The 24,779-nt window shown below is 37.8% G+C and overlaps 1 protein-coding gene across 4 annotated transcripts in view; it reads left to right on the top strand.

Annotated features, from left to right (window-relative positions):
• The first annotated feature begins 507 nt into the window (after window positions 1-507).
• Window positions 508-24,779, top strand: part of LOC148407847 (uncharacterized) — a 40,279-nt gene continuing 16,007 nt past the window's right edge. For 2 of the 4 annotated variants that reach the window (XM_088401620.1, XM_088401619.1), the window contains exons 1-4: window positions 508-776; window positions 1,147-1,201; window positions 5,037-5,096; window positions 21,171-21,307. In XM_088401620.1, coding sequence (XP_088257746.1) covers window positions 765-776; window positions 1,147-1,201; window positions 5,037-5,096; window positions 21,171-21,307 — 264 coding nt within the window. In that variant the 5' untranslated portion in view covers window positions 508-764. Of the gene's footprint in view, window positions 777-1,146; window positions 1,202-5,036; window positions 5,097-21,165; window positions 21,308-24,779 lie in introns of all 4 variants that reach the window. The other 2 variants (XM_088401622.1, XM_088401623.1) reach the window with 1 other exon arrangement.

Here is a 24,779-nt window from a genome sequence, read left to right as displayed (position 1 = left end):
TTAGTAGTGCCCCGCAGTAGATGCTTTTTATATGCAAAATATGTTGCACAAATGCTATCTTTGTGCAGTGTAAGGAATAATTAAAATATATTAGAGTAATTGCTTTGGCCATTAGCTCCTCTTGGTCAATATCAATTTACAGTATTTTTTAATAAAAAAAAACACTAGTGAATTCTACCTTTTATCATCTGAATTTTTGGAGGGTCATTTGTATTTTATTATTATTTTTTCAATTTCCAAACAGTACATTTACAGCTCCGTTTCCAGCTCATCTTCCGTCCCCGGGGAGAACTTGCACCAGTCTGTGACCCACATCGCTTGCTTGTTTTATTCAAGCTCATCTTGAGTATCAACTGAGGAGCGAGGAGGCTGGGTGGGCGGATACCCTTGAACATGGCGCCCCCCCTGTTTGGTCGACGCGTCGTGCCTCTCACCGCCACTGGCCCTCGTCGCTATCACTCAAACGGCGGTGGTTGTTTCCCGCGCCATTCCACGTGCATGCGCGGCGAGGGGACGCGCACGGAGCAGCTCGAGACTGTCTGGAGTGTGTCTGAAATTGACTAAATAGGACACGGACTTTTTAGCATCATTCTCCCTTCTCCTCGCTCGACTCTGTCCACCGAGGACACCTGGGAGAATATGGGATTTTATTTAACCGCTACCGGACCGTCTTGAGGAGAGAAATTGTGTTTTTGGTGCTGATGTTTAGGGGGGAGGGGGGTGGTGAGATGTGAAAGTTTTGGTGCGTCAGCAGATTTGACCGAATGCGCAGACAGGTGAGTTAGCGAGCAAGCATTAACACGGCGCCGCTAAAATGCTACATTTCCTGAAATGTTCTTTGACTCAATGATAGAATCGAGTTAAAACACACCTAATGTACCCTGCACGAACACAATGATGATTTTGAATGAGCAGACGGGGCTAATTAAGCTCACAAGGTACATGCTTGTTTACACGTTAGCTTACCTGTTCAAGTGCACGTCAAAACAAACTTGCGTTGTTCTTCTCTCGCAAGCCAAATTTTCGACTCCGTATCATTTAAATCGCGCTTTGTGACACAGTCGTCTTATCGGCTTGTTGTTCGTTGTTGAGCCCCGATTGACGTTTTAATTTTAATATCTTTCTTCCACCTGTTTTTATGCTCAGGGCGTCCGCGTGCTGCGTTCACGGTTCACGGAGAGACCAGCACATCTGAATAAAGGTTGGTTTATGCACTATTTTTGAAAGCTTATTTTGCTTCCTGCCTCGCAGACACAATGCAGGATTATTATTGTCTTCGTGTTAAAAATTTAGCCTGCCATGTTGTTATTGAGCCTCTAAAGGTGTGAAACTCGAGGCCCGGGGGCCAGATCTCTTTATGTAGCCAGCAAGTTATGCACATCCACTAGTTTCCTGCCAAAATACCAAAATTGCAAATTGTCTTTAAAAATGTTGATATTGCAAGTATCTTTTCTTACCAAACCCCATTTGAATATTAATAGAAACAACTTTTATTGGCTTCATAGGTAGTTATTAGTTTGTTGTGCATATTGCTACTTCTGTGTAACAAAGAAAATTTTCAGGTTTAAAAAAAGTGTTACTATTGGTCTGTTCACATTATACTGTAAGTGTTAATTTTACAAATACATTAAGCTGTGAAAAAGACACACTCTCCGTATGCTCAATGTTAATTTTAGGTTCTCCTTAAAAATGGGGGGGGGGGGGGGCAAGCTTGAGTGGCTAACCCTTAAGGTTCATCATAGGCCCTTAAATAGTGATATGAGTGTGCTGCTTCTTATTTAACATGAGATTTAATATGATTGGTTAATTCTTAACCCTTTCACATCCCAGTTATAATAGAATATGTACTATTATGTATGTAAGATTATGTATGTGCAACCCAACGTTGTTTCTATTTACTTTTCGTCATGAAAAAAAAACTTTTCATATAGTATATGTCGCACATAATTGCATTTATGTATATCATATTATACCATTTAATAAACCACAAGAATGTAGACTCTTCCTCACATTTGGTTTGTTCTAGCTAGTGTGTTAAAACATTAGCTAGCTAGCTAGCTAACCACCGTATTTATTTAAAGAGCTTTCTCTAGCCTTTCACCTTTTTTATGCCAAATTCCCATCCATAGGGCAAAATAATTTTCAAACGATTCATATCTCACATAGGAATAATCTATTTAACATTTCGCTGTTTGCAAACGCCAACAATATTTTTGCCCACAAGATCCAAGAGTATAACGTGTCCGCCCCCACTGATTGTTTGCCGCCTCAGGCCCGTCTAGACATTTGTGCTCTGTCACTGCAGCCCCTCCTTAGCGGTAGCTTTTCAGGGGGCCAAGATGGCGGCCACTGTGCTGTTGTAACCCCCCCCCAACCCCGTGACCCATACAACGTCCACGTGACGAGTAAAAACACGGCGCCTCCGTCACGTCACGTCAGTAGCCATTTTGTCTCAGCCGCGACACTTCAACTCGGATTTCTACTCACGTCATGTTACCGATTGCTATTTTTCTTCAAAATACGATTTCAATATCTGGCCAAAAAAAATCCACTTTTTACTTTCTGCAACTGCTACATTGTTGTGAATATGTCATGCTAATTGTGTAAATTTATTAAGGTTTTCAATAAAAATGCTGCAACAATTTCTGCAATTGAGCTGTGCCACTCAAGATCATTTCAAATGATCTCAGAAGTTGTTTTTCTTTAATAAATAAATATAATCTCTGAAGAGAAAAGTCACCTCACTGTTAGTTAAAAGAAGGATTTGGTTACCAGAAAATAACGTGTGTTTTTTTTTTTAAACATGTTTCGTTGTGGTAATATAATGTGAAGCAATAAATGTCACACGATACCATTTTGTCTACTATACTATACTATACAAATTTATTAGGTAAATAAAAAAATAAGCAATAAAAAAGAGCAGTTAGCTATACATTCCGCTAAATCTGAAATAATTGTACAGCTATTTCACCGATTGTCAAATTGACAATTTTTTGGCAAAGCGCTTTATTTTTTTGGCAATAAATTAGTGTCAGCTTGTTGTTTTACAACATGTAAATGTTTTTATGCTTTAACAATATATGATTTGTAAGAAACGGCAGGTGGCCTACATAAGTGGTGTGATAATTCGGTCTAAATTGTTTGGATTTTTAGATATTTAGATTAAAATGCCATTTATTGTTATTTTAGTTAGTTTATTATTTCATTAGCTTTATGTTTGATAGTCATTAGCCCCACGCTTTAATAAGATTTAGTAATTAAAAGAAGTTGACTTTTTCTCATCGTTTTAACCTGTAGGCATGAATATTTTTTTATAATCCGATGCAACATATTGGTGACTCGTTGCTTGTGTAAGAAGTGCATTGTTTTTGTTTAAACCAGCTTGTTGCATACTCATCAGTTGTAAGATATACGCTGGGAGCGTCCCTCTGACATGACAAGTTACTTTAGGTCTGGGATGTTTATCTGTTTGCTGTATCGGTGACCGGTCCTGGCAAGATCTCTTCCCTCTACTTAAGTACACATACTTGTCGTCATATTCTTTCAATAGCTTTTGACTGCTTACGCAATAGTTTTTGAGGGGAGCGCTTGAAAAGGGTAAAAAATGAGAGGAATTGTAGTTATGGGAAGGTGAGAGATGTGTAGTGATTTCAAGTTAATTTGGTTGATTTGTGTTGCAGGAGGTCCTGACTTTTTCAATTGTCTTCTTTTGACTTAAACATTAAAAAAAAAAAAAAAAAATCATCACTGCGTTTGACATAAGTGCCAAAGACTATTGGTGCAAAATACAATTGAGTCTTGTTCCTGTATAATCAAAATTATAACGATGTAATGCACCTTTCTGAGCGTCATAAGTTAGTTTGAATGGCACAATTTTTTTTTAGTTTGTATTTAAACTTTTTTGTGGGGTGGGGGTGTGCCAACTGCATGGGAATGTTTCAAGGTGGGTAATTAACAAAATGTGTACTGCATATTTAGATATTGAGAAATATATTTATATTTTATATTAAATGTTTTTAAACCACACTTAATCACTTTGTCCTGCTGTATTTACAGTTTTTTTGTTGTTGCTTTTTGAGAGGGGGTGCACCAAATACTTTTATCATGCTTCATCATTATTGTTATAGACCAATTATTGGCCAGGCCAAATATCGGCGCCTATATTTGGCATTTAACAATTATCGGCATTGATGTTTAAAAATCTGATTACACATAGTTCACTAACTTGAGGGAAGTTTTTAAATTTTCAGTTAACTTGATAAAAGATTCTACTCACTCTCAGAACACCTTAAATAAAGATAAGTGAAATTTCAACACTGCTATTATTTTGAAATATTTTAGAACTTTATTAACTTTAGAAAACTATACGGAGTTATTTTACTTGTTTCGGTATTTGCTTGCGTTTTTAATACATACTGTCTTGGATCTCCCTGAATTTTTTGTTGGATTTTTTACAGCAAAGATGTAATATTTCTGAAAGCGATCAAAAAATAAGCATGGTGCAAGTTTGAGAAGCTGTTCAATGATCACACAGTGAAGTTGAAATTTGTGTTTTTGTTTTTTTTTCACGTTTTGACACCAATATTTTCCCTTTTACTGAAAATGAATATCAGCTCCAAATATACCAGATTTGGCCGTCCTGACTACTAATAATCGTATCGGCCTTGAAAAAAAAAATATCGGTTGATATGTTGTTCGTATGTTGTTTATCTAACTCAATGGTGAGGAACAAATCTTATAATCGTAAGAATTTGCTGTTTTTGGCTTGGTATCAAGGTCAAGATTGCAAAATTCTCTGAAAATATTATAATATTTTATTAGAATATTGTTCTCAAAACAGTGCCTTGGCCAAAAAATCCTGTTTTGGCTCAGCCCTGGATTTGTACTTTGTTTCCTTATGTGCCTGATGGTTCCCTTTTAGTATTATGCAAAATGCTAACATCCTACTGAAGCTATAAATAAACAATAAAAAAACAAAAAAAAACCTGAATGTTTGTTTGATTCTTCTTTTTTTTTCCCTTTCTACACATCCTCAGGAAAAGCGTGTCTTCGCACGGACAGACGTCAGATGTGGCGTCTACCTGCCCCTCCAGCTGGTAAGGGCTCTGCCGACCCATTCTCTCAAGAGCGTTTTAAGCACGTTTAAAGTGGAGAGAAGCAATTCCAGGAATGCTGCGAACTGTAGCGGGATTGCCTGAGGGAGATGTCGGTCCACTGCAGGGTTTCCCCAAACTTTCATGTCGGAAGCAAAAAATATGCCTTCTGTGATGAGAATGTTTTTGGGTTGCAGATTGTCAGGGTAATATTATGTAAGCAGTTTTTTTTTTTTTTGGTGTGTTTACACTCTGTATTGATGCTATGTTTAGCTGTGATATTTGCTGTAACTATGCAAAACTGGAGGGCTCATTGGATCATTTGATCACATGTATTTGGCTTTATTTGGATTTTTTTTTTTCGAGGCAATGTGCTAGCTTTGTCTTGGAAACCTTACCTCCACCAAGGAGCTTGTGTTTTTTTTTTTTCGGTTGTTGGAGAGCAAACATTACTTTGTTCATCATTTTTTGTCCTGGTTTATCTTTGACTGACCTTTGAGGAAGAGGTGTTCAAACCTTTTAAACAAAGTACAACCTCAAGAAATACTTAAGCCCCATAACATTTAAATACATTAGAGCAGTATCTTGAATTGTTCTCAAAAATAATTTGTTGTTATTCAGCTGCGACCGATTAAAAACACACATAAATTGAAATGAATAACTTATGTTATGGTTCTTTTCTTGTTTACAACAATAAAGAACAACGTTTGATCATTTAACAACACTTTGATGGTTAACTTTTTGTGAGGGGTGGGTTTTGCTTGTCATTATTTGTGTTAATCTATAACACAAGGAAAAAACAAAACAGCAGTTTTTTCAGATTTTATGTGCTGATAGCGATCGATCAATCTTGAGTGTTACTACTGGTATTTACATTGTGCCGCCATGTTTGATTAAAAAAAACTTAACCGTACTCAATGAATAATTTAAATGTATTGACCATAAAACATACCTGTACCTAAAGGAATCTTTTACAAACATCTAACTAAATTATAAGTTAAATACAGCTAAACTGAACTTGGGTAATACTTTCAGGTACCGCTAGAGGGAGCATGTGTACCACTGATGACGCCTGAATCACACTTTTAGAATCAGTGGACCACGACAATGTTTGCCTGACCAATACTGAGTAAAAACTAGAAATAGGCGAGTACCGATACCAGGTATCGATGTCTGTGCAGATACCATCTTTATTTCAAGTTATGATACTTGCGATGACATCCCATAGCTGTAATTGCTGTTTGGTATTGGCCGTTTTACGAACAGGAAGTAGAAATTAGGAGAAGAGAAAATTGACATTGAGATTTGTAGGTCTATCCTTCAAATTTCCTTTGTTTATTTATTTATTTTTTTTTGGGGGGGGGGGTGTTTGAAGTACTATTCGTATTGGTATCAGTATCGGTTAACTCAAGAATTGAGCCCTCGTACTGGTATCAGTCTGAAAAAAAGTGGTATCGATATATAAGCAAAATAAATCGCAAAGAGTGCATCTGCTGTTTTTGCCGATTCATATAAGTTGCAAAAGTAGATTTGAAAGTAGTTTTCAAATCATTAAATTAGGCCCAGCATCCGATGATCTTTCACAACACGCTGATTGGCAAGCTTGAGGTTGATCTTATTTAGAAAGTGGGTATTTTTTTTTTTGCCTTGGTGTACAGCTATGTTTTCCCATGGTGTTATCAATTGGTGATCTGTCCATGCGAAATTCTAACAGCATTTCATGGGTTTTCCCTATTGCACTTGAGGCCCAACTGGAAAACGCTGAGTCCTCCCACAGTCTTTTTAGTTTCCGCCCATAGTGCAGTCTCGAGTTGTGACGCCATGATGGCGTCTCGATGAAAGCAGCTGAGTTACAGCTCGTGTGTGATCTCGAGCACATTTCAAAGCGTTTTTTTTTTTTTTTTTGGCTGCAGCTGCCATTGTCTGTCGTAAATGGCGGGGTTCTCCGTCACCTCCTTTTTTTTATCTATCAGTCTTGCTCATTTTAAATGAAGGCCTTTATTTGAAAGTAGCCAGTCCATGCATCTATTTGTTGCTGCTCCTTTTTGTACCTTGTGGCTCTGCAGGGTTGTCGATAGCGCCGAAAAAAAATTGGCAGCGTCCATTTTAGGTTTGGAGGAACAAAAGACATGCAACACTGTTTAAAAACAAAACAAAACACCTCATAATTCCAATTGCGTTCGTTATTATTTTTTGAATGTATTTCATCTTTTAATTCTGAATTCTGCTTTTTAAAATTAGTTTGGGATAATATCGCGTTAATTTAGTCATTTAGATTTTTACTTTTTGTAGTCATTTTAGTTTTTTTTGACATGGCTATTATCGGTTGTTTGTTTATTAGATGCGTTCGGCTGAATATTCCAAATATATGATTTCATATTAACAAATAAGAAGATGCAAGATAACACTGCTTAAATTCCACTAATTTAAAAGGCTTATTAAAAATATACACTATTTTTAAAAATTGTATTACTGAGCTGTTTTAATTCTGTTACATATTTTATATGCACTACAGGGAGACACTTTATACCATTTTTCTCATGCGACTTTTTTGTACGGTATATATTCATTATTTTTGTTAATAGTTTTGAAAATAGATAAATGATACCACATTTCTTCACGATGTTCCTAAATGATGTTTTCATTTTTACTGATAAATTATGTTGCTATTCTTCTGATCGTCGTACATATATATTTGGTTGTTGTTGTTTTTTTTATGCTGAATATCATTGCGTTGTTGTTCCACAATTACATATTTTTAGAGAAGTCTATATGAATATTTAGAAGTCTTATATTTATCAAATAAAAAGTGATTAATTTACATATCTGCTGTTTTCCCATAATGCAGCAATTAAAAAAATGTCTTTGACTTTTTGACATTTAAATTCTCTATCATTACACAGACAAAAGAAATCAGTTTTGCATGTGTGGAAAGAATGATAATACATGTCGCAATTAAGGTATCGTTTACATATTTTTCATAATTTTACGTCATCACATAATTCAGGCTAATTGAATAGGCTTTTTGTGCTTATCGGGGTTGAAGGTGTCTGAACAGTGTCCCGCGCTGTCGTCGACAGAATTTACTTGCAGATATTTTTTTTTTTCCTGTAGATTTAAAGATTTAAAGACTGAAGTGACATGAAGTCAAATTATACATACAAAGCTAATAAGCTAGGATTTGATTTTAGCTGAATCCCTTGAGTGTCAAAAATTTTCCATCTTCTTGTAATTATTGCCAACATTTGAATGTAAATGAACTGTTTTTACATAATGTATCTTTGGCTTCAGTTCAAGTCAGTGGAATATTTGTTTGCTTGCGTGGCGCTGCGCACGGCACACGCTACCGCAGACAGCCGCGGCATTACTTCCTGTTTTCATCTTCAAATAACCTCCAACCCCCCTTTATCCCCCAAACTCTTTGCAAATGGTGTGTGCTCATCGACAACGCCGCGACAAAGACGGCTGTAGGCCCCACTGAGCACTGTTTGACTCCTCGCTCGCTCAGTTTTAACACCGCTTACTTTGCGCGCCCAAACTTTTGGCCTCAGATGAACTTCGGGAACTTTAGGTGTTAACATTCCTGCACCTCTGGATAGGGAAAAAGTAGAGCAGCAGCCCTCCTCCTCAACCTCCTTCTTAGCATTTTCAAGGAAATGCGGTTGTGCATTGAAGCAGTCATTGTGTTAAATTAGAATCTTTATACCTTACTAAATCAGTGTTTCTTAAAGTGTGGTCTGCAACCCAACAGTGGTTCTGAGGTCCCCGGTTTGCTTCTGCCCTTCCTTCGTGGAGTTTGCATGTTCTCCCTGTGCCCGTATGGGTTACCTCAAAACATGCATGGTAGGTTTATTGGACACTTCAAATTGCTCCTAGTTGTTTCTCGTTTGTCATTGTGTGCCCTGCGATTGGCTAGCGATCATTTTAGGGTGTACCCGGCCTATTCCCCAAAGGCAGCTGGGATGGGCACCAGCGAGTCTGTGATTCTTGTGAGTTCAAGCGGTTCAGAAAATGGATGGAGGGAATTTTCTTGAACTTCTACTCCGATGACCATCCATTGGAGCTAAAAAAAAATATATGGTTTGACGATCAAATTATCAAATTACAAGTTTATTGATGAGTGAGGCAGCATTTATGTCTTAATGTAAAAAAAAAAAAAAGACTTGACTTCCCCTTTAAATTTAAACTGCGCATTGTAGCAATCTGTATTTTCTGCTCTTTTGCAATTTTAGTAAGATTTCAGACTTTTAGAAAAAGTGATATCAGAAACAATCAAGCAAATTTTGCCCTCTAAAACTATATATTTGAGTAAACCTGGTTTGTTAAAAAGACATTATCATTCTCCACTACAACTGTTCCAGACTGTCAGCAAAAATGTGCACACATTTTCGTCTATTACATTCCCTTTAAAAATAGCCCACATGACGCTGGCAACAGTCACCTTATGTAAGGAAGTGTAATCAGTTTTTTTATTAGCATCCGTAATTATCTCGGTCTCTAAGACAAGTTAAGACAGTCGTCACATGCTGCTGGAAACAACTTTTTAAGAAAAGCGGGCCAAGGCGTTAATGTTTAAGGACTCTTTGTCAAGCAAAGTTTATTTAGAAGTTGGGGTAGAATCTGCTTAGTATGAACAATGTACTAGAGGGAAAATAAAAAGTATATATACCTGCATATTTGAGGTTTTTTTTATTTTTTTATTTGATTATTCATTGTACTGACTTTAGGTCTCATTTCATCCCTAAACCATTTCACCATAAACTAAATTTGTGGATATATGTAAATCAAAATTTTGTGTTGCCCTGCTGATATATCAGATATTCTCAATTGAGGTTACGTGAAGGCACTTCAGAGGGTAGTTGAGATTTTAATAGGTTCTGCAGGTGTATAGAAATCTAATTTAATGCCATGACAGGAGCAGTCCATTTTTTTCTTTTCAAATTAAGAGCTTATTAATTGGAACGTAAAGCAACTTATTGCTTAATAATGACTCGTTTGCAAAATGTCATGTGTTATTATTTTGTGTGCATTATAATTAATGATCCAATTTCAAATGAAACAGAAGATGTTTCACAGTCTTCAGGAGTTGCTGAATATAATGTGGCAACTGTCGCTCCAGAGTTTAATAAATCACAGGAGTGGCGCAGTATTCTTTTAAGTTTTATTATTATTGTTATTATTTTATCCATCCAAAAATGCTTTGCACTGGTTTGGGGGATTTGGCTGAAAAAAAATATTTCAAAGGGGGTACATCATGGAAATAAGGTTGAAAACCACTGTACTAAATGATCAATGGCCCATGATTGGATGTTTAAATCTTCATGCTCTGTCTAAATGAATATTAAATGTAGATTTTTTTTTTCAAATCCTCGCAAAATGTCAATAATCTTACCATTTTCCATGCATTCCTCCTAATTGGTGCTTATTCAGAGGCACCTGGAGTACCTGTTTCCTCTCTGCCATTTGACCTTTCGGTGAATTAAGATGGCCGGGCAGAATTGGAGCCGCTTGACCCCGCACCGCACCACGACTAATTAGTAAATCATATATCTCTCTGAGGTGGGAAATAGTGATTTTCTTTCGCGCTGAAAGTGGGGGGGTGGGCAGCTAATAACCACCTGGCCCAAGTGGATCTTACTTATTGGCTCTCCCTGGACTGTGAAAGAGAATATTTCACATTTACTTGGGTCATATTTGACCCTAAGTGCGGACTCACTTTGCTGTCACACAATGGCGTGGAAAGGTCATCCCTAATGAAGTCGGGGGGTGTGACCCCTGGTATTCAGTGACTTAGCGTTGGCCTCCGTCCATCCGCCGCAACCATGCCGCTTAATCCCTGTTTGAACCTAATTGATAGGCATTAACATGATCCTTATCCAGGAGCCGTGTTTTGTCTTGGCAGCCCCCCTCTCGTGGTGTCGCTGACACAAAAGTGTGAAAGCGTTTAGCCAAATGTGAAATTGATATTTTTCCACGTTTGTGTGCTTAAATGCGGGCCGTGATTCAAAACGCCGAGGAGCGCTTTGAGGCTCTTTGCACGTGACCCTGACGAAATCTGACTCTCAGCCATCAGCGCTCTGTTTTCCTTTGGGTCCTTTTCATCCTCATTGCTGGACGATTACTGCCTCTTTAGACGCTAACTAATTAGCCTCTTTTAGAATGTTTGTGTTGACTTTTAAGGCACTCTCGCAAATGTGTGAACACGCCGAGGCCTCCGAAGTGGCTGCAGGTGCCGCAGCCAATGCCTTCACTTCAATTTCGTTGAATTCAAACTTTCTTCCTCTAAGTTATTTACATTTTGGGTTTTATGGCAAGTCGTCAAACGCTGCTGCCATCCTCTGCCCACACATTTTTGAAATCCTTAAATAAAAAGCTGTCAAGTATATGCGATTTGATTTTTGTAGCAATCGGGCAAAATCCCAATTCAAAGCTTGTTTTTGAAGGACACTTGGAAATGACCAAAATGACCAGAGAATGGGCACTTAGAACCAAAACGAATCTCTATGGGTCTACCCAATCAAGCTGCATACTAAATTTCAGTATAACCTGCTGTTGGGGGTGTACTTGTGAAAATATTCCAAGAGGTGTGTCTAGATAAGCCAGTTTGGGGGGGATCATATTTGTGTTTCTTGCCAAAACTGGAAAGTTTTTAAGTAAGGGAAAAGTCTCTTCCCTAAATTGGCCTGATAATAAGAAAAAAATAAAATACGAAAGGCGTTGCTGCATAAGATTGTGTTTGTAATTTCGACCCATGATTTGCCATGAAGACCTTTTAGATTCAATTCGTGCATACAAATTAACAAAAAAAAAAGTGAATCGTTTAACCGTTTAGAAAGAACTTGTCCTTGGAATCTGTGGAATTTCAGCCTTTCCAAAGTAAGTACTCTCACATTTATGTTGCCCTCTATTAAAACAGACTAACTTTGTATTTTTACTTTTCAAATAATATCCTGTTTTTGATTAATGGATTGATATTAAAGAACATAATTTACAGTTTGATCTACGATTCAAATAATTACAGTATTGCAGCCACATTAGATTGTATTCAATATAGGCCTACAACTAACATTTGTTTTATTCGATTAATTTGTTGAATCAGATTTCTAAAATGTCACATTGGGCGCTTCACTGCTTGCACATACAGTTTGTTGGCAATGAAAACACACGGCAACTTTATCCACCGTGTTGTTGTTTTCCAAATGGATGTTTTTTTTCCCCCTCTATTTCATACTCACGATTTCATATTCAACTTTGTCTTGGTCAGCCATTTAACTACTAAACATAAGTGAATCACGCTAGATCTACCAAATTTACCCGATGCAACAGATATTCCAGCTTGATTTTGGCTTTGACCTGTGACCTTCACTTGGTAAGACGTCGTTGGTACAAAAAAAAAAAACGACAGTAAAAACAGAAGAGTTTATCACGAAAAAAGCGGTCTCAAAATAAATACACAATACATTGGAAACCAAACATTGTATTGCGATACGTGTATTCTCCCTTCATTTTGCAATACACCTTTATTTTGCTATTATTGCCCACCTCAATAAACGGCTCAGTGAGTTGCCATAAAATTGGTAATTCTTTTTCTGTTCCGCTGTAACCACATCAATATCGATAGTGATGGTGTGTCAGCATGAAGCTAGCCCAAGTTAGCTAAAATCTCATCCAGTCATGTGGGAGTAAACACGGCAGTGCTTTGAGACACCGTGTGCAACAGTCCACTTCACCATGCCAGGTGTTGCTTGGTTCTCGTTGGTTTCACACGCCGATTCCGTTCCTCCCCGGAACGCGACGCTCCCGTCTCCATAGAATTGGATTTTTCTTCCCGTCTTGTTTGCGCCACTGTATAATGAGCTCTCTGTAAGGGCCTGATGACATCATCTCAAGACTGCTGTGAAGAAAAATAACTAATTACAGCGGGAACTACAGATTGGTACGGCAGTGGTGTACTCCACTTGACTGGCCCCACCTGTCCCACTTTATGTGTGCCTCACCCCCAACTGTCACACTGGGCTGAGACACCCCCTCCCAAGGCTTACACAAATTTTACGTTTGTGTTAAATTTTTAGAACCTTATACAGAGTATTCTCCGCTAACGGCAAATACGGTTTTGAGGTTACAGGTACAAGGGAAGCACATTGAGATTGGACATTTTCATTTTTATGATTAAAATCATTTTTCATGCAAATATCTATTGTAATTTTATCTATGACTTTGCATTGATGTCGGTTAGTTGTAACCGAGTTGGAACTTGTGTATGAGTTTGGGTTAGGTTTTTTTTTTTTTAAAGTAATCATAATTAGCCTAAACATTATAAATCATCAGTCATCTTTATTTTGTTGTTAAATTTGAGCAGGACTGCAACCCTTAATTTTTTTTTTAATGCTAAAACAGAACATTTTCTTAAATTGCCAGTCAGTAACATATCAGACAGGGCTGCATGATTATGGCCAAAATAATAATCACAATTATTTTGGTCAAGATTTAATTCACGATTATTTATCACGATCATTCATCATGTTACTCAACAACTTGTCTATTTATTGCCCTTTTTTAAACAAGCAGTATATAAACAAGGTTTAAGGCTTGATACTTACAGATAAGAATAAACTGAAATAAATAAAGTAAATAAAACCTGGCACACAGGGCAACACAGCTAACTTACTTGCTGAGTGCAAACCAATGGAAAAAAATAAGCCTAAATACAACCAAATACATTATTTACTTTTAAGCAAATTTTAATCAATTTGCCGTCAAAATGTAATTTTCGGTCATTTTAAACTGAATTTATTCAAATTTTTTGCCAAAAGGAGTTTTCAAAACTGGTCTCAATTGACAATTGGGAAACAATGCCCCCTAGTGGTAGGATGGCAATGTGCTTGATTTGACTTGCGATCAAAAAAAGTGCTTGAGTTTTTAAATGTTAAAATCGCCAAGGATCAGCTTCATTTATCGGGGTAGCCAATATCTTGATCGCAATTAAAATTCGATTAATTGTGCAATATCAGAATAGTGTCAAATATTGATAATATTTTTCTCCCAAACTCAAAGGCTTTTGTCAACCGCTAAATACATCAGACATTCTTTACGGCCTTTTTACTGTAGGCCTCCAAATGAGTTGTCGATTGTAAAAAAATTAGATTAAATTACATTCATCTGTTGTCGATTTAATCGTCGCACCTCAAACTTAAAAATGACTGATGACGGTGATATTAGGCTAACAACATGTCTGTTAAACATGAAATCCAAATAATAGGGATGACCTTATCACAATACCTCGCCCTCTTTTCACCCGTTTCATCGGCCTTTTTCTATTTGATTGATTCTTTCAAAATATTGAAAACCAATCCAATATCTCGGCAATGCAATAAGAAGAGCCTAACACAACAGTGACACTCCGCATGACTCAGCAGTTCATTCACCACTACTAACCTAAACACATCGACTCAAGCTGTCTAATTTTGTAGTCTCCGATATAGAAAATCCTTTTTTCCCCTGGAAGTTTCAATCAATAATTGCACTACTCGGGACGCTCAACAAACGTGCGTGTGCATGTGTTTCCATCTTACTCCGAGGCTACAAAATGCTAAGCAGGCTCAGATGTGTACAATAAGGCAAGCATGTTAAACCCACATGTCAGCCCAAGTCAGCAGTGCATCTCTATATTATCTTGTTTTGCAACATGAGCCTTATTGCCAGAACATCACACGTCACAACATCTTTCTTCTCGCTAAGTGATGACAGATGAAAACGTTGGTGTAAAACGCCGCTGTGATGTTTGCGCATCACTGCAGACACTCGTTGGTTTTGTTGTTGTTGCTCTTCTGGCATGTGAAGTGAATCTTTGAAAGATAAAAATCCATTTATTTCCTCCCTTTTGGGATAGAGTTGTCAAATCCCTACCAGTGGACCATCATTTTCATTCATTTCCCACTGTACTCTGTCCTAGTTCCCATTCAGAAGCGTGCATAGTTTTTTTTTTCTTCTTCTTTGCTTGGCCATCAAGTATTTTTTTTTTTTTTAAAGGAAAAAAAAAACCTTTGATTACAATTACCAGGGTGACTAAGGCCTTGTCTACTTGTAGCCGAGGTTCTTGCAAACTGGCAGTAAATGTCTCAGTTTTGCCCTATTTGCTGTAAGTGGCCGGGCTTTTTTTTTCCATTAAAACGGAGTGTTTCAAAATCCAAGCCTCCGGTTTCATGGTTGCGTGTAACCAGCTTAAACTGAAGATTTGCGTCATCGCGCTACTCTTTTTCCCGCCAAAGACGCAGATACTAGTGACGTCAGAGGCAAACGTTCTTTCTGATTGGACAGAATGTGGTGACACTACTGCTGCCTAGTGACTTGGCATGATTGTGAATGAAACCGTGCTGTGCTGTATTCATATAGACACGGTTTCTTTAAAGGGACTGTGTGTAAGATTTAGACCGTTTTTCACGGAAAAAGGAATCAATTAAAAGACTGTAAATTTCAAAAACTTGCAAATGAATGCATTCTTAAAGACCAACAGTATGTTTTCAATATAATCGTATGTCTAGTTATCATTAAATTACATTACATGGGTGTGGCGCTTCTCCGGAGGCGGCCATGTTTGTTTTAGCTATAGACAATGGTAAATGCAGCACCTGCAGCTCCTCCTGCTGTCTGTAATGAGAAACGGTCAAAGTCTCACACACTGTCCCTTTAAATAAACAAACAACAATGACGAGGGGGCGACTATCTTCCCACTATGGTATTTTTTATGGATATTGTGACTAATTTAAAGGGTAAGTCATGCTAAAAATGATCTAAGATAATTCTTTAAGAGCCCACACTTTTCTCAACACAGCATTCAGATTTAACATTGTGTTTGTGTTTTATTTTTATCCATCACATTGGGGCAGCCATTTCGCCACTTGCCATAATTGAAAATGACATCACAGTTGCTCAGGTGACAACCAATCACGGCTTGGCTTATGAGTGACAAAATGGCTGCCTCCTGAGATAGGGCGGATTTTTGCTGCTTAATTCATATTTTCATATTTAAAAAAAATTGTTGGGTAGACTTGATACTGTCTATAATGTTTTGTTGTTAAGTAGCCTTATTGACCAAGTCATATTTGAACGTTTTTGGTAAACAAGACTAAAATGTATTGTCAGTTATTTTTTTATTTTAATTTAACAATAAGTGAGGGTTGCTCGTTATTTGCTTATTCTCAGTTTGTGCCCTTCAGGACTTCAAATCAAAGTTGTAATTTCATTACAGCCCACATGGACCAATCCAACTCGTCAATTTGGAACCTTCTCGCACAGACATCCACACACATCTCCTGACAATAGCGCTCACTATCAAGGGCGCCGTCACCTTTGCCACTAATGAGCCTGTTTATTTACCAGATTTTCTAGTAGGCTTTGTGTTGCGGGAGGGAAAGGGAACCAAACCACGCATTGCAGAACAATTAATCAGCTTCTTCAAACAACAGTAGCATGAAACATACCTAGAAAGTGACTTCACCGGAGAATACTCTGGAAAATGTCACATTTAAAATTAGATAAGCAGATTTTATTCATGAAGCTCACAGAACCCTCACAATCGACTTCTATCAATTACGTTAATAATCGATAATCGATTAATTGAACATTAAACTCATCTTTGATTTCAGATCTTAATCCTTTACAATCAGATGCATTTTGTATGAAATAATTGTCTAAATAATTTACTTGTAGCTCAGTTTAAATTGATTTTTGACTCAGCCAATCAATCAGCCAATGGCAGTGAATGTCTTAATTGATCATTTAGTCAAATATCCATCATTTCGCTTGATATTGATATCATAATAGAACAATTGTACAAGCCAGCTTTGATTTAGTGTTACAAAAGTAGTTAATCTTTGGACTTTGTTTTGATATTCAGCCATTTAATTAGTAATCAGCGATGAATTAACGGAGAACCACATATTTCTTATTTGTTGAAATTGTTGTGTTTTCGTATTTCCCGAAAAAGCATTCAGAAATATCTTTGTCAATTAGGCAAAATTAATTTCGATGTAATTATACTGTCTTGATGATTTCGTAATATAGTGAACTTATGTAAATCGCACTTCACGTGTTAGTCTTTAGTAGCGCTGCAGCTAATGACTGTTTCAATCATCAATGTTGTTGTTTTTTTGTTTTAATCAATGAATTTGATTAAAAAAAAAACATTTTAATTTCCCTTCTTTCATTTAAAGGTTTGACATTTTGTCCTTTTTGACATTATAAAACCACATTTTATGACATGGTTGTTGGTTTGGTCTGTAACACGTCAAAGAATCGGCTAAAATGTTGACCGTTTTTTAAATTTTTAGTCAACTAAAGTCAGCTTTCGTTGGGCTAAAAAAAAAAAATTTTTTTTGAAAATTTCAAGATTCTGAAATTCTTAGCGTTTTGTCCAATTTTCGATCTGAATGATTAATCGGTTCCCAAAAATAGTTATTGATTGATTTGGTAATTGATACGCTGTCAATTAATCGTTGCACTTCTTGTCTTTAGGGTTTGAAACTGTCTTCAAATTTGCCATCAGTCTAACGGTTCCTATTTTCTGATCATTTCTGATGTTGCAAATCATCACGGTAGATCTGATAATAAGGCCCGCTTGATTCAAATCACTATTCCGTTTTAGCCTACATACGTCAACGCATTGCTACATGGCTTTATTTGCACGTTGATTGGCTTGCGCTCTTGGAGGCGCTACTGTATGTTTGCTTATCTGTCCGGCCGTCCAGTCTATTCAAACAGCGTTCCTTCTAGTCAAACTTTTCTTTCGCTGGCTTGGCCTTTTTTTTTTTAATTCTTCTGTCTTCCTTATTTGGTAACCAGATGGTGAGGGCCACGGAAGCGCCTCTTTTGTCTGGCTACCCTTGTGAAAAGAGTCTGTCCTCCCTAATGTAATCAGTGGCACCGGAAGGGTCCATTTCAGAGTGTGAAAGGAGACAATCGGCGCCTTGGACACGTCTCGATTACACAAACGTCGAGTTCATCTTCCGAGCCAGCCCCCTCTTCTTCTCCCGGGAAGATCCTCATCTTTGATCACTGGAGGGTGGAGGCGCTGATCCCACCTCAGCGGGGCCAAAGGCCGAGACCCCCCCCTCCCCCCATCCCACCCCTTGTTTACCCTGCACTTGGCTACTGCTGACCCCTCCTTGCGGAAGCAACCACGGGGAGCTGGTTTGATACCGTGACCTGTCTAGACACCCTTGCCTGTTGCCCTGGCGTTGCCAAGAGGACATTGTGAACTCTGACCTCAAATATAGTTGGAAAGGAGCCACTGTGCGCTTTTCTCGTTTGTAATTTTCAGAAGGCAGAGGTGCCTGGGAGAGCAAGTGGGATGGGTGCTGACCCACTTAATCTGCGCAGAAACACAAGTCGTAGGATTGTTTCAAATTTGAATTTTGGATTTTTAAAGACATGTAAAATACATTGCTTTCTGCCTGCTTTTTGAAGTTTTATTTCTTTTTACGTGTGATTGAATATGAAGTCATGAGAAGGACTTTAATTTTACAGATTCTATTTTCTTAGTCTGCCTAGTCTCAGTCTGACAATAGCACCGGCATTTTCTGAGTTTTTGAAATATTTTTCAATTTAAGTATAGAACAATGAGGGACATGTTTGACCAGTTTATGTCTCAGTTATTTTTTTATTTATCTAATCAAATGTTCTTGTGAACATTAGTCTCTTTTTTATTGTTTTAATCGCATTTGTAGGTTGCATGTTGTAACTTGTCGGCCACATAGCATCATTGTGTGAGTTCTCAAATCATATAGGGGTATGTGAAGTCACTCCAGGTCCTACTTGCGAGTTCACAATATACTTATGAAGTAGTCCATGCAGAAATGTTTTAAATATTTTGAAATGGTCAGAATTTCATGAAAAAATATATTTTGTATTCATTGGGTTATTCACTTTCAGGATCCTAAAAACTCAGGAACCCCGTGTCAAAATGGTTTGATCCAAATTGTCATTTTGCCACTTAGCATCAAGTGTCAATCAACTGAAACTTTTATTTAAAATGATTAATTTTTGAAGAGATCTTTTCTAGTATCCCAAAGGACACTATGTTATTTTATGTCCACATTTTTTTGTTGCTATAATCAAGTTAGGTAGTTCGTCCTTATCAGTTTTTTTTCTTTTTCAAAATAGTTTGAAAGACCACTATTCAAATCATAAAATGTTGGCACCATAGTGTGTTTGTTAAGTGATATTTCAATAATTTTGGAACAGTAAAACGCAATTTTTAGTTATTTTTTTATCACAAAAAAACTTGATTTGATATGTGGGACAAGCTAGCAAAATTAAAAAGTACAACGTATGAATCTAAGTTCTAAATATTTTTCTTGTTTTCAAAAACATTCAAATCGGATTTAAGCAGTTATGCTTTGTGGCTGGTGAAAAACTCATGGGAATCCTTTTTATTTTTTAAAATCTGAGTTCTCTTTATTCTGGTTTACTTGCGGTTTTATACTATTTGACTTTTTTTCTGTAAACGTAAGTATGCCTCCATTTGCTTTTTCGATTGTCTGTGTTATATTTAAAACATTGTTCTCATGACTCAGAGGCAGCAAAATGAAGAATAATAAATCAAGTATTTTAAACTCCTATGCATTTATATATGAGTTTTACATGTAGGTTTTTCTCTTACCAAAATATAGTTCATCTGAGCGACAGAGTACGTGCTCTGGTGTGGGAGCCCCTCTGATCTCTGGTGTTGTGATTGTGCTGCCATCATGGCCGCCGACCCCGCCCTTTCTCACCCGCCACTCAGCAGCGGTTAAAATGGCAGCATGAGCAGGAGCTCGGGCACGCTCGACTGAGCTGGGGCTTGCCTTTTATGTCTGCCTGAAACATAGACAATGATTTTTTTTTTTTTTTGCCCATTTACACAATTAGTTTACTCTGCTTGACTAATTGCATTTTGTAATATTTTTTAAGTGGTGGTATCGGATGTTTTTGTCTTTATGAAAGGGCCTGAGTCGTGTGTGTGTGTGTGTGTGTGTGTGTTTCTTTTTTAACTTCTCTGAATTGTGCCACTTGGAGCTTAAAAACACACAACGTTGTAGTCAGGGGTTCTTAACCTTTTTTCAATTATGTCCTCCTGGGATATTTTTCAGCCAAATACCTCCTAACGAGCACAAAGAGTTAAAAGCAGAGTGCACTGCTCTGTGTGTCTGATTTATTAAACTTTGGATCTACATTGGTAGTGGTATGTCTAGGCCAAACAAAAGCAAAATGCATTTAGAAAAGGAGTCGATGTAACACTACTTAGCAAAAACCTGCTTCATGTTCCAATTAATTTGCCTCCCTGAAATGCCTTCCTGTACCCCGATTTCAGAACCGCTTCTCTAGGACACAGCTGTTTTGCACATTGCAACACAATTTAGCTGCTGAAAGTGGAAAAAAAAAAAACCCTCTCGGTCTGTGCAAAACCTCGGCTGAAAGTCTGCCAAATAGAACATCAACGCTCCGATTTTGTAACTCAATATGGCCTTTATTGCAATTTTATGGCGAGCATTAACCCCCTTTCAACCCCGCACCCACATCTTTGGCAAGCTGCCATTTTGAAAGTCAGGTTAAGCAATGCATGATGGGAACCTGCGGTTATTCCTGTCTTTCGCAGCACAGAATCCACATGCTTTGTTTCTCAGCTTCATTGTTGTCCAACTTTACTCTATCATTGGTCCGCTTAAGTGCGCTGCTATCCCCCTTTGATTGCATGCACGTTCACTTTTAATGAAGGCAGAGCACAGCGGGTTGATCAGCGATGATTGAAGCGCTTTTGTTCTCGGCGAACATCCACCAACCAGGCTGGATCAAGCCAATGTGGCTCCCATTTCAAATCGCTGACTAAATGAGTTCAGTTAGAAATGAGTCAAAGCATGCCAGCCTGACTGACGCTTCACAATAACTCAATTACACTGTGCAACATGGTGGATGCTTGGTGAGGGGGGGAAATGCCCAAACAATCTATTTTTAGGCCTTACCTACTCATGCTGACTGACATTTTGCCATTGGCCCCTGCCATGAACATGATTTTTTTTTTTCTCTCTTTCCACAGTGCAGAAAGCTGGTGGCGGGCTTGGAGGAAGATGTCATGCACAGGATGGGCCTTTTTTTTTTTCGGTGATGATGTTTCCACTTTTGCTGCAGAAGCGAGCTCCTTATTTGTGCCTCTCTCAGCCATGATGCAGAACCATCAGGTGAGTGACATGCTGTTAGGAAACCGAGGTGAGCCTTTGACCTTGACTCCTTGGGTGTCAACAAGAAGCAGTAAGTCGCCACAAGTGCCATACACACAAAAAAAATTGGGAGACTGTCAAAATGTGAGACAGTTTAACCATAAGCTCTTTGCTGCTTTCTCTGTCCCTCGTAAAATACTTTCCCAGAAATTAAGCAATACAGTGCTTTTCTGAAGATATTTTACCCTTGATTGGGGGGTGTCCCTTTTTAAATGCAAATAGACAGAAAGCCATAAATTCTAACTTTAAAGAAGAGAAATCAGAGAATATAGTCAGAGTTCTCACTTTAAAGTCAGCTTTCTGAGAAAGTCAAAAATGAGAATTTTCTCAGTTATTCTAATTGAAAATTGTCATTCTAATTTAGAACCAATTCAGAATTCTGACTGAAGTGATCATTTTGAGAATAAAGTCAGAATTCTCACGTCATATTTCTGAGCATTCTGAATTCTCATATAGAAGAAAGCATTTTGTCATTGGAATTGTCACATTATTCTGTGAATTCTCACCTTAAATTCAAGAAAATCAGAATAAAGTGAGAATTTTTGGATTAAAGTCAGAATTCTCAGTCGGAATTCTGCAGATTTTTTCACATTAGTGACAATTTTGACTTTTTTTCTCAGAATTATTGCTCAAAATTTAGATTTTATTTTTAGAATTAAAGTCAGTTTTTCCTTTTTAAACCATGTCTCCATGGCAGTTTTTCAGCTTCAGAGATTTTTGCACTTAAATTGTAAATAAGCAGTCAGAATTTTGAGAATGAATTCAGACTTCTCACTCTAAACTCAGATTTCTGAGAAAAATCTGATTTCTGAGCTAAAACCTTTTTTCATCTTCACTGGGCCTAATCCTCATCTGTAGATCATTACAGTCCTAATCATAAATTTCACACCGCGAAATTATCATGGAGCATCAACTACATTCAAACAAAATCCAAACTTATTTGTTCAACACAAAGCGAAGAACATAAAGCCATTAAGTTTTAAACAAAAGCCACCGTGAAATTATTCGGATAAAATCCTATCAGAACATCATTTTGAAATTTTTCAATTGGCTTTAATGAGGATGCAACACTTTTGTTTAAATTAGACAGGGGAGTTTTAATCGAAAAAAAAATAGCAGTTCTGTTGCAGTATGAAAGCAAGATCTGATAAATAAATTCATAACATTTGAGGAGCCATCCACGGTTGGATGTAAAGTAATTCTCTGCCCCCCCCATCCCATCCCATCCCATCCCCACTCACTCAAAGACTTTGTGTGAAATGAGAGTTGCCTGGGTGTGACTTTTGCCCAAAGCATCCGCTGGCTATTGTGTGGCCAGTCAAACCTCTGCAGGCACCAGCGCCCGGACCTCCATACATGAGAGATCAAGGGTTACCAAGGTGCTTCGCCCGACCCAGGCCTCAATGCGGCCCGCAAAATACTCATTTCCTTTGCATGTTAGCTTGCCCGAGCGGGGTCACTCACGTATTTTTTTTTTTCAATTTCCCGTCAATGAAAACAACCCCGTCGTCGATCTGTGGTTCTGCCCGTACGCTACGTAGCTTTTTCGACCAGCTTTTTTGTTTACCCGGCACCAGACTGAGTGGCCTCCTCTCAAGCCTTCCCGTCTGCTTCTCATTCTTGCCGCCGAAGAACGGCATTAACTTGTATTCTAACAAGATTAAAATATATTCGTCCTGGGGATTAGCATAGTTAGGTGTCCTTTCACCTCGCCACAGAGGGCTTTGATCTGCGTTGCGAGGCCAGAGTCCTCCTGGCTCGGACCTCGCCGTCCGAGTGCCAAGTGTGAAATTGGCCTGATGTCATCCCCATTCTTCACCTTTTTTACGTCTTTCACCACTTTAATGATGTTTCCGCCACGACGCCCGGGCACCTCGGTGCAGATTCCTCTCCGGCTCGGAGGAAGCAAGTGTGTAAATGGCACAGTAGGGGAGGAGGGGAAGGAGGTCATGCCTGGATGGGGCCTTTTTTTGTGGGGGCGGGGGCTTAGGTTGCTTTTAACAGGTGGACAGTGGAACATCTGAAGAGGATAGTTTCAATTTATCTCAAAAGTCAGGAACTCAAAACAACAACTCAACAAGTGTTTTTTGGGGGGCTTGCGTTGTATCAAAAAGTATCATCAAAACCAAATATCGGACCCATACCTGGTCTTATTTCAAGATATGGCTTCTCACAACTGGAGGTGACATTTGTATCAGCCGCTCTTGGAGCAGATTTACAATCGCCATTTAGAAATGACAAATGTGAAGAACAGAAAGTTGCCGACGTAAAAGTTTGAGAAAAACTGCTCAAATGAAATAGGTAGAAGGTCTTTCTTAAAAAAAGAAAAAAAAGTCTTTTTTTTTTTTTGGGTGGGTGGAGGTTGTCTATCAACAATACCAGTGGTATCGGTACTTGGTATTGATATCACTGACTAATTGTACTCATGTACTCATAAGGAAGGAAGTGCTATGGAGCGTCCCAAATAAAACATATCTGAATATGTTTGAAATATGTTTTATTTTTTATGCCAATACTCATTAATAATAATATGATATTTGGAGACGATATTTATTTTCAGTAAAAGGCCAATACTGATAAATACTTATAAATACGAAATCTGGAGACCATGTTTTTTTTCAGTACATTTTTATTCAGTCAAGGGAAAAGATTGTACTTCATTTATTATTTATTTTAATGCCAAACCCATTAATTAAAATTTTTTTAAAAAACTCTTAGATAATTGTAACAAAAATATTGAGAGAGCACCCAGGGTCATCAGCATGTCTTAAAAAGTTATGGTAAGTAATTAAATAACCTCCCTATGGATTTCAATGGTGAATAAAAAATGTAAAAAAAAAAAATTGTTTTCAAAAAATTTTGAATTAAACAAAAACGTGCAGTAAAAAAAAAAACAAAACAAAAAAAAACGCTTCATAGTTTCCTGTACCGAATGATTTGACTGTAACCTCCCATGAGAAATCATATTTTAAAATGAAAACAACTTGTGTTGGACTTTTAGCTTCCACTATATTTTCTTCCATTTTTAAAGCCGTCTACAATTGCTGGCACCACTCCTGGAAGATAAGCCATATTTCACGCAATTGCTGCCTGGCAGCCATTCCTGGACAGTTGTTTAGTTTCATGCCACCTACGTAAATCTTCGAGGGCGCTCTTGAAAAAAGCCTTGACAATTCGCCGGCACTTTTGGTGGACCACCTCAATCAAAAATCGCTCAATTGAGCCTCAATCGACTTTTTAAGGAGGAATCTCTGTGCACCTGTGATCCTAAATACTGCATGGGCGCACTTAACATGGCGGAACAATCAGAACCCAGCGTCAACTGGAATTGTTGGTAAAGACAACCAAGATCAGTAAAACCATTGACAAGATTTTCTATTCGGAAGATGACCTTGTTTCCATGACTTCCGGTCATCTGAAAGAGTGTGTATTT

This window comes from Hippichthys cyanospilos, chromosome 19 (genome assembly GCF_059441005.1).
Source record: "Hippichthys cyanospilos isolate Australia breed blue-spotted pipefish chromosome 19, RoL_Hcya_1.0, whole genome shotgun sequence".
NCBI classification, from domain to species: Eukaryota; Metazoa; Chordata; class Actinopteri; order Syngnathiformes; family Syngnathidae; genus Hippichthys; species Hippichthys cyanospilos.
The sequence above is the reverse complement of the archived record's forward strand: the minus strand, read 5'-3'. Positions and strand labels throughout refer to the sequence as shown.